Raw genomic sequence first — 14,180 nt, 5'->3', positions numbered from 1 at the left:
CACACCACACCACTACTGGCTACCGGGACAACGATAAAATGACCCCGTGCCTACTACCAACACATGCTGCCTACCGGCAACCACCATCCAGGAACACTAGCACACAGCAGCCACGACACCACACCAACATTCCCATGAGGCGCCAGGCGTTCCTAGCCCTCTAAGCACATGCTCCTCCCCCTCCACAGGGCACTGTGTGGCCGCCCTGCCATCGCCCCCGGCCCAAGATGCCAGCCTTACTTTCCACTCTTGCTGTCACTCTTCCCTTTTTCCAGAGGAGGAGACAGAGCACTCGATCCATGCTTCCGTTTCCGCGGCCTTCCAGGGCCTCTTCGAGCCAAGCTTCTACTTTTCTCTTCACGTTTTTCCCTTTAAAAGAACCACAGCTTCGCTGTTAACCAGGGGAGACACAACACATGCACACTGCGCGCACGCGCACACACACACACACACCCCTACAGCGCCTGCTATGCCAAACCACTAAGTTTGAACTACCACAAGAACCAAGACAAAGATGGTTTCCTAACAACGAGAGAAAGAGGGGGGGGCAGGGGGGGAAAGAGAGAGAGAGAGAGAGAGAGAGACAGAGACAGAGACAGAGAGAGAGACAGACAGAGAGAATAAGTCTCAGAAGCCTTCTCCTGCCCTCAAGTCAGACACAAGAGGCCCAGTCCAGGAAGCAGCCTCTTTCCTGGGATGGAGAAGAGCTGCCCAGGGAGGGCCAAGACAGGGTTGGGAAAGGGAAGATGGAGGAGAGGGATGCAGAGTGATAAGGGGTGGGAGGGGACCAGTAACTTACTCAGAATCTCTGCGCCTCTGTAGCTTCACCAGCTCTCGCTGCTTCTCTTTGTACCGGCGCTGGAGCTCAGCCAGCCTCATCCTATAGTCTAGTTCCATAGCATCCATATTCTCAATGGCAGACTTGATAGAGTACATCTTTTGGCACAGATGTTTGGAAAGAAAAAGAGAAGTGGGAGACCTTAGAGTCTGTCTTCAAGGTCAAGGGCACTTGACCCTTTCCTGTCTCCATTCAAAGGGGCACTTATCAGCAGGGTTTCTTGGCTGGATAACGTACCCGATAGTAATAGAGATTTAAATGTTCATTTAGTAAAAGATTATCAGTAAGGGGACCAGGGCTAGCAGTCTAGTCCTGAATGGAAGGAAACCTAAAATTCTGGCCTTATGAAGAGTAAAAATAGAGAGCATCTTACCGGTTCATCCTTTTTCTGCATCCAGCTATACTTCTTATTAGGGTTCAGTTCCCGGGGCAACTTGATGGTCTTCAAAGGGTCCATGAATGGATTGGAGAGCACCTCCATCAACATCTGGGTGCTGGCAGCTAGCAAGCTCTCAAGGGTGGGTCGCACAGGGCAGCTCTCTGGACCTGGACGAGGAAGAATCTGAAATTTAGCCCTGGACTGAAACCACATGTTTTGTATAAAACCATTACTATTAATTTTTTGTGCATGTTTATGTTGCTTTTATTATTATTATTGCGGTCTGGAACTATGATTTTGCTAATTTAGGGAACTCTTAACAATGTTATTCTGCAACAAAAGAGTTAAGTGACTTGACTAGGGTCACACAGCCAGTATATGTCAGAAGCAGGACACGTACCAAGGTGGTCTTGACTCTGAAGCAGGCTCTCTAGCCACTACTCCAACACTGGCTAGGTGGAGGTACTCAAATGTTCACATGCTCTAGACTTCTAGTCTAGAATTCCTTCCCTCAGACTATAATGCACATTTTTTTACCCTCTGAAGTCTCTGGAAAGTAAGCAATTCGCTTACTGGACTGAGCAAATTAGAAACCCAAAAGTCAAATTAAGCTGAATTCTCTACTGGATTCTAGGATGTCATGAAAACCTGTGGGGGCACAAAATCAGGGGAAAGACCTCACTATCTTCATCATTTTATGCAGCCTTATGCTTTATGGTGTTTTAAACCTTATTCAAGCAGGTTCACTCTGACTGCCTCATTACCACCCTCATAAAATTTCTCTGATATAAACAGAGTGGTTATTTACCAGTTCCCATGTAAGAAACTTTACCAGTTCCCATGTAAGTTCCCATTATAAAGAAACTGAGTCACAGAGCTGGCAAATGACTTAATAATGTCCAGGCAGTATATCAAATTGGGAGGAGGGAGGAAGGAAGGGAGAGAATTTAAAACTTTAAATTTTTAAATGAATGTTAAAAATTTGTTTTCACATGTAACTGGGAAAAAAATAAAATTTTATTTAAAAAAAATAGCAATGGGGCCCAGGCAGATTCATGACAGAGACAGGCTGAGAAGGGACTCTGTCCTGGAAAGAAAGCCAGTCCCTGGTTAAAGCCTCAATGTTTTTATTGACTCACTAAGTTCAGTTCATAGTAGCGTGGTTAGTGAACAGCACTTAGAAGGAGTATAGGTTCCCCTATAAGGCCGGAAGATGCTACAGGAAGGAACCAGGACTTGTATGGCCTGGGAGAGGAGGCGGGGAGGGGGGGCTCCAAGGGAAGGAGATGATCTTTGTCTGAGATTTGGTGCTGGGACACTGAGCTGGGATTCTCTTTGTGCTGACATAGCAGAGCACCACAAACAATCCACATGTCATCATGCACTTTCCGACAGTGAGGACAACACTGGAGAACAGAGGAAAATTCAGGAGCCACTATGATGGAGTAGATGAAACCTCAAGAGACCTAGGTTCTGGTCTCAGTTCTGCCACTAATCAGCTGTGTGACCCTCATAAAGCCATGTATCTCTCTGCATTTGTTCCTTCTTCTGTAAAATAAGGATGGCTCAGAGAAGGGGTTCTTCACGTAGGGTCCACGAATTTGTTTTTTAGCTCTTTAGTACTTTCTAGTATTTTATTTTGGTAAATGATAACTGTATTAGTAATGATAATCATCTCAATAATATTCATTTTAATCATTTAGTTATTTAGTTTTTATGATTTAATTTATTAGTAATAATTTTCACAAATATTTAGTATTTTAGAATTGGTAGCTGTTCAGTGTCCCAATAATAATTTCATTAGTAATAATAATAATTGTAAATGTTTAATTTTAATTAAATGTTAACGGTAATAGTAATTTTATTAGCAATAATAATTTAGTAAATATTTAGTACTTTTATATTAGTAGCTGCTCAAAGTCCCAAAAGCCTTTAGTGTAGTTTTAAGCTCCAAAAGCCGTAACAAACACTGCACTAAAGACTTTTGGGATACCCTGTATTTCTGTACAACTGGTTTCCTTTGTAATCCTATTTTACCTTACGCATTTAAGAAGGAGCTCAGGACTGCCAAAGGGGTCCATAACCCAAAAACAGTTAAGGGTCCCCGGACTAGAGGATCTCTATGATTTGATAATGTCAGGGGGGAAGGGCAAAGAAATATAGGTATGGTGTTAAGAAGTAAGTTTAGGCATAAAATTTGAAAGGGCAGTTTCAAAAAAGACAAAGTGAGATACTTAGGATCACAGGCTGGAACAGACCCCACAAGTCACATGGTCCAGTGTCCTCATCTTAAGACAAGCATATTGAGGGCCAGAAAGAGTAAAAGTGACATTCCAAAGGTCACAAAGGAATCCACAGCCAACACAACTGGGATGCCATTCATCTGGGAGGGTCAAGTAGCTGCTTCGGCCAACCCAACGGCCACCTAGACTATTTCCAATCCTGGGACACTGAAGAGCCCTGGCTTTAAAAATATAAACCCAAACCAAAAGTTTTCATCCCCTTTCCAACTCACTTTCAACTTCCTGTTTCCTCTTCTCCAGTTCTAACTCAGCGATCTCACTCAGTAGAGTGATGCCTTGTAAGAAGCTCTGCTCCAGGGACAGGCTCTCAGCCACCTCCAGGTTCACCAGGGCTTGGGTGACACCACCAGTGTTCAGCAGGGGGTAGGCCTGAGGGAGCTCTGTGGCCGCCACCAATGCATTCATACCGGCCAACGGGTCATCGGGCTTGATGTCCAGAGTGGGAAGTTGGCAGGGGACGGCTTCTTCTGGGTACTGGGGGCTGGCTGGCACTGGTCCTGCCTCCTCTGCTGGCAGGCTGAAGAACTCTTGTCCCCCGGGACCGGAGTCCCTATCCTGTACTTCCACGTTGGGTGGAGGCCCACTGGGCAGAGGCATGCTCTGCTTTTCATTCGACTCCTCTCTAAGTTCCACTTGTGGGAGGTCTTCCTCATCTTTATCTAGTTGGCCTTCATAATCCATGTGAATGGAGCAGGCCTCTGGCCCAGCACTTGCCTCGTCCTGAGTCTCAGCTTCAACTTCAGATGGGCAAGACCCAACCTGGTACTCTGGGGGGCAATCCTGAATCTCCTCTAGCTCTTGCTCCATTGGGCCTAGTGGTTCGCCCGGCTGTGACAGATGACTACAGTTTTCTGGGCTTTGAGCCGGCCTAGCTGCTGGGGACAGGGGACTGGGTGGCTCCAAGTTTGGCTCAGGGAGCTCTTCCTGGCCCTCTTCCATTTCCTCCACCTCAGCCTTCACCCTCTCCTCCAAGGGCTCTTCTTCAGGGCTGGCCTGGAGAGTCTCTACTATTTTGGATGGGGGCAAATGAAGGGGCTTATCCTCTGGGGACAACTCCATGTGTTCAGGTCCCTCAGCAGGTAATGGCACATCGGGGGCTAACCCATCTGCATCAGAGGCTGCTGTGGGCTGCAGGAGATATGGGTAATGTCTCCCAAAAGAAGTGGGAAGGGACTGGAATGAATATCTTGGAGGAATCTCTGCCAAAGACATAGGGAGATACTCATTATTAGATACTGTAGTAGAAATCCAGATGTTTCCTTCCCCTCTGCTATTCTTATCTGCCCTGTCTCTAGGATGGTATCTAGCATGGTTCACACCCTCTATCAACATTAAACTGTAGTGAACAGCACACAACGTAGGTTCTTATTCATTTATCCATCATTGGGGGATGATAACTACATCCTGTCTTCTACTTATTTTGTATTCCTCCCCCCTCTCCCCCCCAAAAAAACCTGTGACTGGGACATTGCTGGTGTTTTAATGACTACTTTTTAATTCATTTGGAAATTTTACTCATCCTCTGTTCCTTGTCTATTTCTTCTACCAGGAACAGTCTTTCCCCAAAATACCAAAATTAGGTTTTTCCAGTTATCACAATACCTAACCAACCCAAGGACTGAAATATTCTGGTTCTGGGATGAGTCCTCCTGCAACCTATCCACTCTGCAAACTATCAACTTCAGGGTGTGGAAAACTTAGGGAAGAGAATGAATGATTTATGGTACTTGATGAGGACTGGTATGGAAGGTAGGCCAGGAGAAGAAAAGGTGGTGAGCTACTGAAATCTGACATAGTCCGGCGATAGCCAGACCCCAACTTCAATGTAGGGGAGCTCCCTGATATGAGGAAGAACTTGGGTCGCTTTCTAGGTTATAGCCCCTAAAAAGGGAAAATGACACGGTTCGTGAATCTCTTACCTGGAAACAAGTCTTGAAATGGGCTGGAGGCTTCCTTCTCTAATTCCAAGTCTTTCTTCTCTATGTCTTCTGGAGCTTCCTCTTTGGGGGGGATAGCGGGGGTCGGAGGGGGGGAGGCAGGGGGAGGGCTGGAAGGGTGAGAACTAGGGGTGGCAGGGTAGGAGTAAGCTGGCGGCTTGGGTGTCTCCTCCAATTTTTGGATCACCTTAGCTTTGAGCACTGTCACAGGTGAGGCACGAGGGGACAAGGGTGGTGGGCTCACAGCCTTGCTGTAGGATGTGGAAGTGCTGGGTGAGAGGACGGGGGGTTTCCGGTGTATAAGTCCTGAACCAGAGGAGGGGAGACCCTGTTTACTACTCTCCAGGCTCCGCTTGGAGGCCTTCTCTTCCATCTCTGCTCGCTGTTCGTTGACCTTTAACCTTTCCTGTTTGAGAAAAAAATACACAACACCATTAGCCGTTACAAGTCACTTGTACCTAATACCTGTACTGAAAAGGCAGGCCTCGGCCTGGTACTAACAAAAGAGGTGTCCTCTGAGCACGAGGCCATGCTTTCAGATACACCCCAGGAGCGGTAAGAGGCATGGACGTGTACACAGATATCCCTCAGGTGAAGCCAGCACGCCACCTGGTCAGAGCTGAAGAAGTGCTCTGAGGAGGTCTTGCTGTCCTCAAGCCAAAGCTCGGCCTCTTCTGCGGGACTATGATGTAACTGTTCCGTTAAGGACGTGTCATAAGAACAATTGTTCCATTTGGAACAGCCGAGAGCGATTCCCCTCCAAGGAGAAGGCTGTCGGGTTAAGCCAAATCCCTTCTTTCAAGTGTTCCCTCCAACAATCAGGAACGATCCTTCTTGGGGAGCATTCCCTGCCTACTACTATGAATCTAATTCTATACTGTGGTCACAAGGAGGACCCGTTTAGAATGTTTCATGAGGTCAGAGAGGGGGAATCAATGGGACAGGGAAAGAGGAATAAGCTGGTGGATTTCTACCAACTACCTTCTATTCTTCTTAAGAACGTGAAAGCCACCATACTAGCACTTCTCCCCAGTCCGGATTTCCATGAGATGGTCTGTGGGAGGGAATGGCTTCCTCACTGACAGCAGCCTCAAAAGGTCATCTTGACCACCTGAGTTTCCTCACAAAAAACTCACTATGAAACCATAACTTTAAACCTTTTTGGAACAGTTCTATTTTCGGCATGTTTAGTCCCCCTGGGTGAAGTAATTCTTCTTTGTAGACACTGTAAATTTACCTTTCAGACCTCATTTATACTAGAACATCTGACACTTCTGGAACTGGACTCACTTTGAAAGGCGTCCATTAAATTGGGAAGCAGAGCCTGGTAGGCGGACACCTCCTTAGGCTCAGAGTCTGAATGTCCCTGGGAGAAGGGAACAAGAGTCTGGAGGTTCTGCCTGGGCCCTGGCCCTCTGGCCCTTGAGCTGCTGAGGGAGGTAGAGCTTTGCAGCTGGACCCCTCTTAGACCCTCCTTGGGCTTTTGATCTGCCGTTGGTGGAGAAAAGCAAGAATCTGGAGGCTCTCCTAGTAGCCATTTTTGCTCTAGACCGAGCACTGGCAACCTCTGGCAACCATGTGGCAGACAGCACATTCATCATGTGCTACCACCAGTCCCCCACCCCCTTTCACCTCTAGATACCCGCAGGAGCTGCTGATAGCCGTGACAAATGGTAGCTGGGGTAGTATGTACTCTCTCCTACCCAAATGTAAATGGAAGGGTTCAATACCCTTTCCCACTCCCACCCCAGAAGGCAAAAAGGCATGACAGTATTACTAAAAGGCAACCAATCCATTCTCCGCACATGCACTCCAGAGCAAAGGAAAGCCAAATGGGATGTCTGGGTATATAAAGGGAACTAAGTCCCAGAGGGCATAGCACTGGAATCGGCCCAAAGGGGTACTCTGCCTGCAAATTTGGCCCTCCTCAACTGCACATCCACCTTTTAAAAAAAGTCCCTTTAAATAAAGTATTTAACTGGAGGAAGCATTGGTGGGAGGAAGGGAAAGAGAGGCACCAGACTCCATCTATTAAAATGTCAAGAGAGGGTTTGGAGACCTCGGCACTTTAGGAAAAAAGAGTAAAACCTCTACAAGTCTTCTCCAGCGGCTAGTGTGCCCCCGTGAGGGACACAAGTGTTTCACGCAATCACCCTTCAAAGTCTGAACTGGACTGTGTCTGATTTATGAATGGCCCCAGGGGAGCCTGTCAAGGAACCACTCTTTGAGAAGCGGCAGCAGCTGAGCCCCGGGGGCTGAGTCTTATTCAGACAGGGTTCTCTCTGGCACAGGCCTGCCCCGCTACCCCCAACAGGGTTTGGGTCCAAGGCAGGAAATGTCCGTGTGAAGTCCTCACCACCAGCTGGGCGCTCCTCTGCAGCTCCATGGCGTGCGCAGCCTGCTGCTGCAAGATGTACAACTCGTGTTGCCGTAGCAACTGCTGGTGAGACAGCAGCTGGAGCTGATGAGCATGTTGGAGGGAGCTTCGAGTTGGGGGGTACATGGCGGGCCACAGAGGGGGAGCCCGCTCCATCAGCTCGGCTGAAACAAACACACACAAATGGAGAGCAAAGTCAGACTCGGCGGACCCACAAAGGCCACTGTCTAGCAGACCATCAAGAAGAAGGGGGAGCTCGGTTCACAGCTTTCTTTATAGTCTCCCCCAAAGGCTTAGATTTAAGACAAAGCTAAGAGTTAGCATACAGATGAGGCCTCCAACCCCGAGAGGCTAAAGTCCCTATAGTCCTGCCTGGACCATATCCTTCATTTCCTCTCCATCCCTGATGATGATCACAGTGATAATTATAATGGGGGATACTTCACTTATTTGGCACCAATGGGAAATGAGATATTTCTCATCAATACATTTTTTTGGAAAGATTAAATGATCCCTCCTTCTGAATTCGTATAGTATTTTGGAACTCATACAGACACAATATACTTTACTTTGGATTATACTCGTTCAGCTCTCCTACTTTGTAGGATCCTTGGAGGCATAAATTGAGCCAAATTCGATTTAATATAACAAAAACTTAATTGGGGGACCTACTATGTGCCCACATGGACAAAAATGAAATAGCCCCTCCGGGAACTTACTGGGGCTCTACAAAGTGCCCGAGGAGAAGAAAATGCAAAGTAAACGCAGAGGAGAGGCAGGGGAGCAGAAAAAACTGGGGAAAATCAAAAAAGGCTTGGCATAGGAGAAGGCAACTCAGCTGAACCTTGAAGGAAGCTAGGGCTTCTAAGAGGCAAATGCAAGGGAAAGAACCAGTGCAAAGATCATCAGGAGAGTCAAGTTCAGGGGAAAGACAAGGGGACAGTTTGGCCAAAATAAGTCAGCAAACGTAAGTGGGAGCATATGAAAGGCTTTAAATGCCAGGCCAAGGATTCTGGTGAGGATGTCCAGGTAGGCAGTTGGTGATGAGAGAGAAAAGAGGTTGGGACAGGATGGCTAGATTTGATTATGCTAATTATCTCAATACTTCTCTCAGAACTTTCATGGAGCCTCATACAGAGTGGGTGTTGGGTAAATCTTTACTGAATGAAGGAACAAATGAATGAATGAAATTTAGGAGCCAAACTCTGGCTCAACTGCAGGAATCTGTTTAACTCAGGTACCTGGCAACAACTACTACCTACCTCTGCTTCCTTTGCATGGTCTCTGCTCTGGTTTTATCCCAAATTGTCTCATACTGCAGTATACTCAAATATTATCTTTAATTTCTACGCCATCTCAAATCCTTTTGGAAGAATGAACGTTCTAAGTCCCAAATCACTTCCCTGCCCTCAGAAATGGAGTATATCGAATAAAATAATCTTGCCCTTCCCTGATGATGTAGGGATATCATTATGAATATCCAATATTATACTATGTGGTGATATAATGCTATCCTTAAACGAACCCAGACAGCTGTGCTTCTGACTTTCACATCTGACTTTTTTTCCCCTTCCCTTCCTTGCCAAAAGTACCGCTTCTTGCTCCTTTTACTCCAATTTGCTATTTCTAACCTATGCTGGACAAGAGTAAACAAGTTTGTTAGAACTGTGGGTAAAATAAAATTAAAAGGCTTAGAATAAGGACCTGGGGAGCTCTCCTAAGAGTGGAGTGCCTAACTTGAGCATATGGACTTGGTAACATTTACTTGGTCTGTTTCAGAGGGGTTTTGGGGGGAGAGGTTGGCTTATTTTCAGCCTCTTGGCTATATTTTTTTTAATAATTGAAGCTCCCTGATAAATAAACCGAGAAGTTACTACATGTGAGCAGACTGAAGACAAAAAAATAGTTGTAATATACTTGCCCAGTAAGGGCTATACTGTTATAAAACCTAAGATCAGATTCATCTGACTTGTAAACATAATTATATTACTATTATGAAAGAAACTTTTAAGGAAGAAACACAGGCATCACTTTGAGAGAAAATATTTCTAGACAGCTACCAGATAAGCAGGAAGTTTCTGTCTTGACCACACTATAGTGTACTTGGCTAATGCACACCTATTGTTATAATGGGCTAAGATTGGATCAAACTAGGTTCTGCAAAACCCTGATAGTATACAAGAAATGAAGAGGGGAACCATGAGAGAATGCTGATACCGGCTGTGATATTTTGATAAAAGTATGAACCACAACGGTCCAAATGGCACACTTTCCCCCTCAAATCAGACTTGTACAAAAACTGGGTAAAGCCTGCTAACTTCTCTCTTAGAGTGAGACGGACAAGGAAAGAGAGGAAAACCGAAGAAGCAGAGATGATAAAAATGAACGGGGACTCTTCTATCTGAAACGCTGGCTCTCCTTTAGAAAGGAAGTTCCTTGAGGGGAGGGGCTGTTTTTCCTTCGTCTCTGCATTCCCGACACAGCACCTGGCACCAAACCAAGTAAGTACAAAATAAATGCTTGTTGATTGACTGACTGAAAAACACTGGGGGGCGGAGGGGGGGGGCGGGAGAGAGAAGCCTATATAATTTATCTGTTTGCTCACTTTTTTACTCATCATTCATTCATTTATTTAAGCCTACTACTGCCGGACAATTTGATCCTCACAACAATCTGGGTGGGTGGTTGAAATCATTATCCCCATTTTACAACTGAGAAACCTGAGGTAGACAGAGGTTAAGTGACTTGCCCAAGGTCACACAGCTAGTATGTATCTGAGGCTGGATTTGAACTCAGGTCTTCCCGACTCTTTGATGAGAACATTCCCTCAATCAGTTCCGAAATGTAACCTACTCATGCCTTATTATCCTGTGGGATTCCTTTTCTTCCACAGAGCCTCCACTCAGCATGATGGAAGCCTCCCTCTAGATACCAAAGGAGTACGGTGGCTTTCCATCTGTTATACCTTGTTCATATCACATAAAAGGCCTACCTGATTTTCTGATCATACATTCCCCTAGTGTATTACTTACAGTGAAAATAATTCTATATTTGTAATCATAAGACCTAGCTTCAAACCCAGGCTCTGGCACCGAACAACCTTGGGCAAGCCACTTTACTCTCTATGGGCCTCAGTTTCCCCATCTGTAAAATGAGAGGGTTATTAAATGGCCTCTAAGGTTCCTTCCAGCTCTAAACGGGTGATCCTATAATCATCTCTTATGCTACTTCTCCAGTACAGGCTGTTATTGGAAATAGAGGCCCAGCCTGTGTTTCTCCATTGCCCTGCAGGCCACCCCCGACTTTGATTCCTTGGATGGTGCAGTGTTCCATCATTCACAAGCACAGAGTACTGCCAAAAGGCCATTTATGTTAAAAAGATGGGTCTTGGACTTAATCCCAAAGGACAGTCATGAGAAAGCACGTCCACATTTTCTTTACATAGGGGGTGGACCTGTGGGTATAGGGGACTGTATGTAATGCCAGACTAACTGATGTGTTGTTGGTTTTGCTAAACTTTTTTTTATCATTTGTTATAAAGGATGGCTCTCAGAGGAGGAAAGAGAGGGATACATTGGGAAATGCATGTGATATAAAAACAAAAGCTATCAATAAAAATTGATTTAAAAACCAGACCCAATTGTCCAAATGCAACCGACTCTGCTCCCTTCCCTCTCTTCAATTCTGAGCTCAATTTATGGTCCACCTGAAGTGCACGCTGCAAATGTACATATCTTTATGAGAATGACCTACACACGCATCAAGAGCACACTCCATGAAAATGGGAAAAAGGCAGGCATTGGTAAAAATCCTTTCTAGCTGAGTACATCTTTACAGTCACACAACTGACTGAAAAGCCAAGAATATAAGATCATGTTACATTTGGCATCCTGATTACCCAAAAGAAAAAAAAATCATTTTACTCAGTAGAGCAAAAATCAGTCTTTAAAAGTACTCTATTAAGGTCAGGAAGATTCCTTGATAAATGAAACCAATGGCTCTCTTGATGGTTAAAATCAAATGAGGGATAAAATAAGAAATATGTATGCAAAAGGTGCTCTCCACTTCTACGGAGGGTATTTTGAGCTGGGTCCAAATGGAAAGATTCCTTATAAATGGTGATCACCTCCAGATATAACGAGGTTCTGATGAGTGGGAATAATAAGTCCCCTGACGTGGCTTCGCATAGTCAAATTAACACCATTCAGTGTAATAAATACGTAAGATATGGTCATTGGTTCCAGCCCAATGGAAATATGCAGTGTGAATTAAAAAAAAAAAAAAAGCAACCATCTTGGCAGGATTCATTATTCACATTAATCAACACCTCATTGTACTCCTGTTTGTCTATGATACTGTGATGTTCGCCTCATGCCCCAGAATATTATAGATCTTCCTCAAAAAGATCCACGATTATTCCGAATATACTGTCCCAACAATCCATAAGGGAATAACAAAATGGATGAAAAATACCTATTGCTCAGTTTATGCCAACGTGTTAAACGATCATACCTTTGAGTTAGTACATTAGTATAGAAATCTATGATAGGTGCTGAAAGTTTTAACTGAATTGTAATTATGAAAGTTTCACAGCTTTTTATAATTATTTTTCAGTGCATACTTATTCTTTTCTTCTTTCAAAAAGATCTCATTCAAGAGGTGGTATCTCTATCGGAAGATGACCTAGCTATATTTTGACTAACATCTTCAAAAATACTTATGTGGCAATTTGGGGAATATTAAAATAAACTTAATTATGCGTACTTCGTGTAAAAAATTTCCACAAAATCTTTTTACCAGTCAATTAAGCAACAATTCTATGTGACCAAGAACTGTATTAGAGAAAATAATCCTTATTCTGTGCCCCTAGTCTCTGTGGACCAGTATTAATGAGTTCCATCAAAACATTTCAAACACCAGAGTGTCCCAGATTAGTCTGGGGAAACTTGATCTAAGTTGTAATCCCATAAATATGTACATGATTATTTGTCTCAAACCACACTGACATCTTTCTTTATTTTCCCACAGCATTTAGTTTTGTGTATTTTTCCCAATGGCACTGTTACAGTCATTGCATAGTCCTGGTTAGGCTCACTTTACCTTTGCACTGGTTCACGAGTCTTCCCATGTTTCTCTCAATTCTTCATATTTATACTTTTTTATATCATAAAAATATCCCATTATATTCACTGTACATCCATTTATCCATTTCTCAATTGATGGGCACCCACCTTGTTTCCAGTTCTTTACTACCACACAAAATAAATACTAAGGTTTGCTATATATGAGTCCTTTCTGCCTTGGACCTCCTTAAGGTACGTGCCATGAGTGGAACATTTTAATCTCTCTTTTTTTTTTTCACATGATGCTTTTGTTTTCCAGAACTAATAGATCAATTCGTAGCTCCAATTTTAATCTAGTTTGATTTTATAACTGCAACACCTTCTTTGGAGGAGTTAAGACAAGGTATCATCATGCCTATCTGACAGATGAGAAAACTGACAAAGATTAAGGAACTTGCTTACAAATACACAGCCAAGTCAGGTAAAACTGTGACTAGAATCCGGGTATCTGGGTCTCCTAGTCCCTGGTTCTTTTCCCCTAACCACACTACCTTCTCTGGTTCGTAATGAATGGCTACCTCTGCCAGAGAGATTGCCACCCACAGGGGCCAAAGAAGCAGTGGTGATCTCCCTCCAACTGAGCGCAGCTAAGCCTGAATCAAAAGTCCATTGTGGAAGTTATCTGAGGCTGAGAAAGTTGTCCCATGTAAGGATGTAAAGGCCTGTGATAGGTAGAAATGCAACCTGACTCTACCATGGGTCCCCACGTGCTTGCCCACTCACCAGGAGGCTTACTTACCAAAATGGGGCAAGTGTTCACTGGGGATCACTACCAGCTGTCCTGACTGAGGGTCCCTGGCAAACTGATAAGCAGAAGAAGGAATAGAACCCCCCATGCCAGGGGGGAAAGCTGGAGTCATGCCCTGGTGCAGGGTAGGGTGACCTAAACCTAGGAGAAAAGACATAAAGATTCACATCAGCTCAGCTCAGGTTACTGCTAATGCCCACAGCCTGTCAGACACTGAAACTAGCTCAGATGCTCTTCTAACTGTAAGATCCCAGTCTAAGAGACTGAAAAGGAGAGAAGATAGACTTCAAAGGCCTTCCCTTTAAATGGGAAATGCTGCCCCTCCTTGATTAAAGAACCACTATAGGGTATACCAAAGAACCAATAAACAGGCTGGGTGGCAACCCACCGGCCTATCTTTATATTTCCTTGAATGTTATTTCACATGCTTTTGTCTATCTGTGCTGATAGATTGCCCAAAGCGCTTCTCCTTAAG

General features: G+C 44.6%; 1 protein-coding gene across 4 annotated transcripts in view; it reads right to left on the bottom strand.

Moving 5' to 3' along the window:
- TNRC18 (trinucleotide repeat containing 18) overlaps positions 1–14,180 on the bottom strand; it is a 153,099-nt gene that overhangs the window by 48,003 nt on the left and 90,916 nt on the right. For all 4 annotated transcript variants that reach the window (XM_036741224.1, XM_036741225.1, XM_036741226.1 and 1 more), the window contains 7 exons: positions 13,697–13,846; positions 7,814–7,998; positions 5,440–5,863; positions 3,733–4,719; positions 1,212–1,384; positions 800–936; positions 241–369 (listed from right to left, as the gene is read on the bottom strand). In XM_036741224.1, the coding sequence (XP_036597119.1) occupies positions 241–369; positions 800–936; positions 1,212–1,384; positions 3,733–4,719; positions 5,440–5,863; positions 7,814–7,998; positions 13,697–13,846 (2,185 nt within the window). The remainder of the gene's footprint in view (positions 1–240; positions 370–799; positions 937–1,211; positions 1,385–3,732; positions 4,720–5,439; positions 5,864–7,813; positions 7,999–13,696; positions 13,847–14,180) is intronic.

Source organism: Trichosurus vulpecula, chromosome 1, assembly GCF_011100635.1.
Source record: "Trichosurus vulpecula isolate mTriVul1 chromosome 1, mTriVul1.pri, whole genome shotgun sequence".
NCBI lineage: Eukaryota > Metazoa > Chordata > Mammalia > Diprotodontia > Phalangeridae > Trichosurus > Trichosurus vulpecula.
The sequence above is the reverse complement of the archived record's forward strand: the minus strand, read 5'-3'. Positions and strand labels throughout refer to the sequence as shown.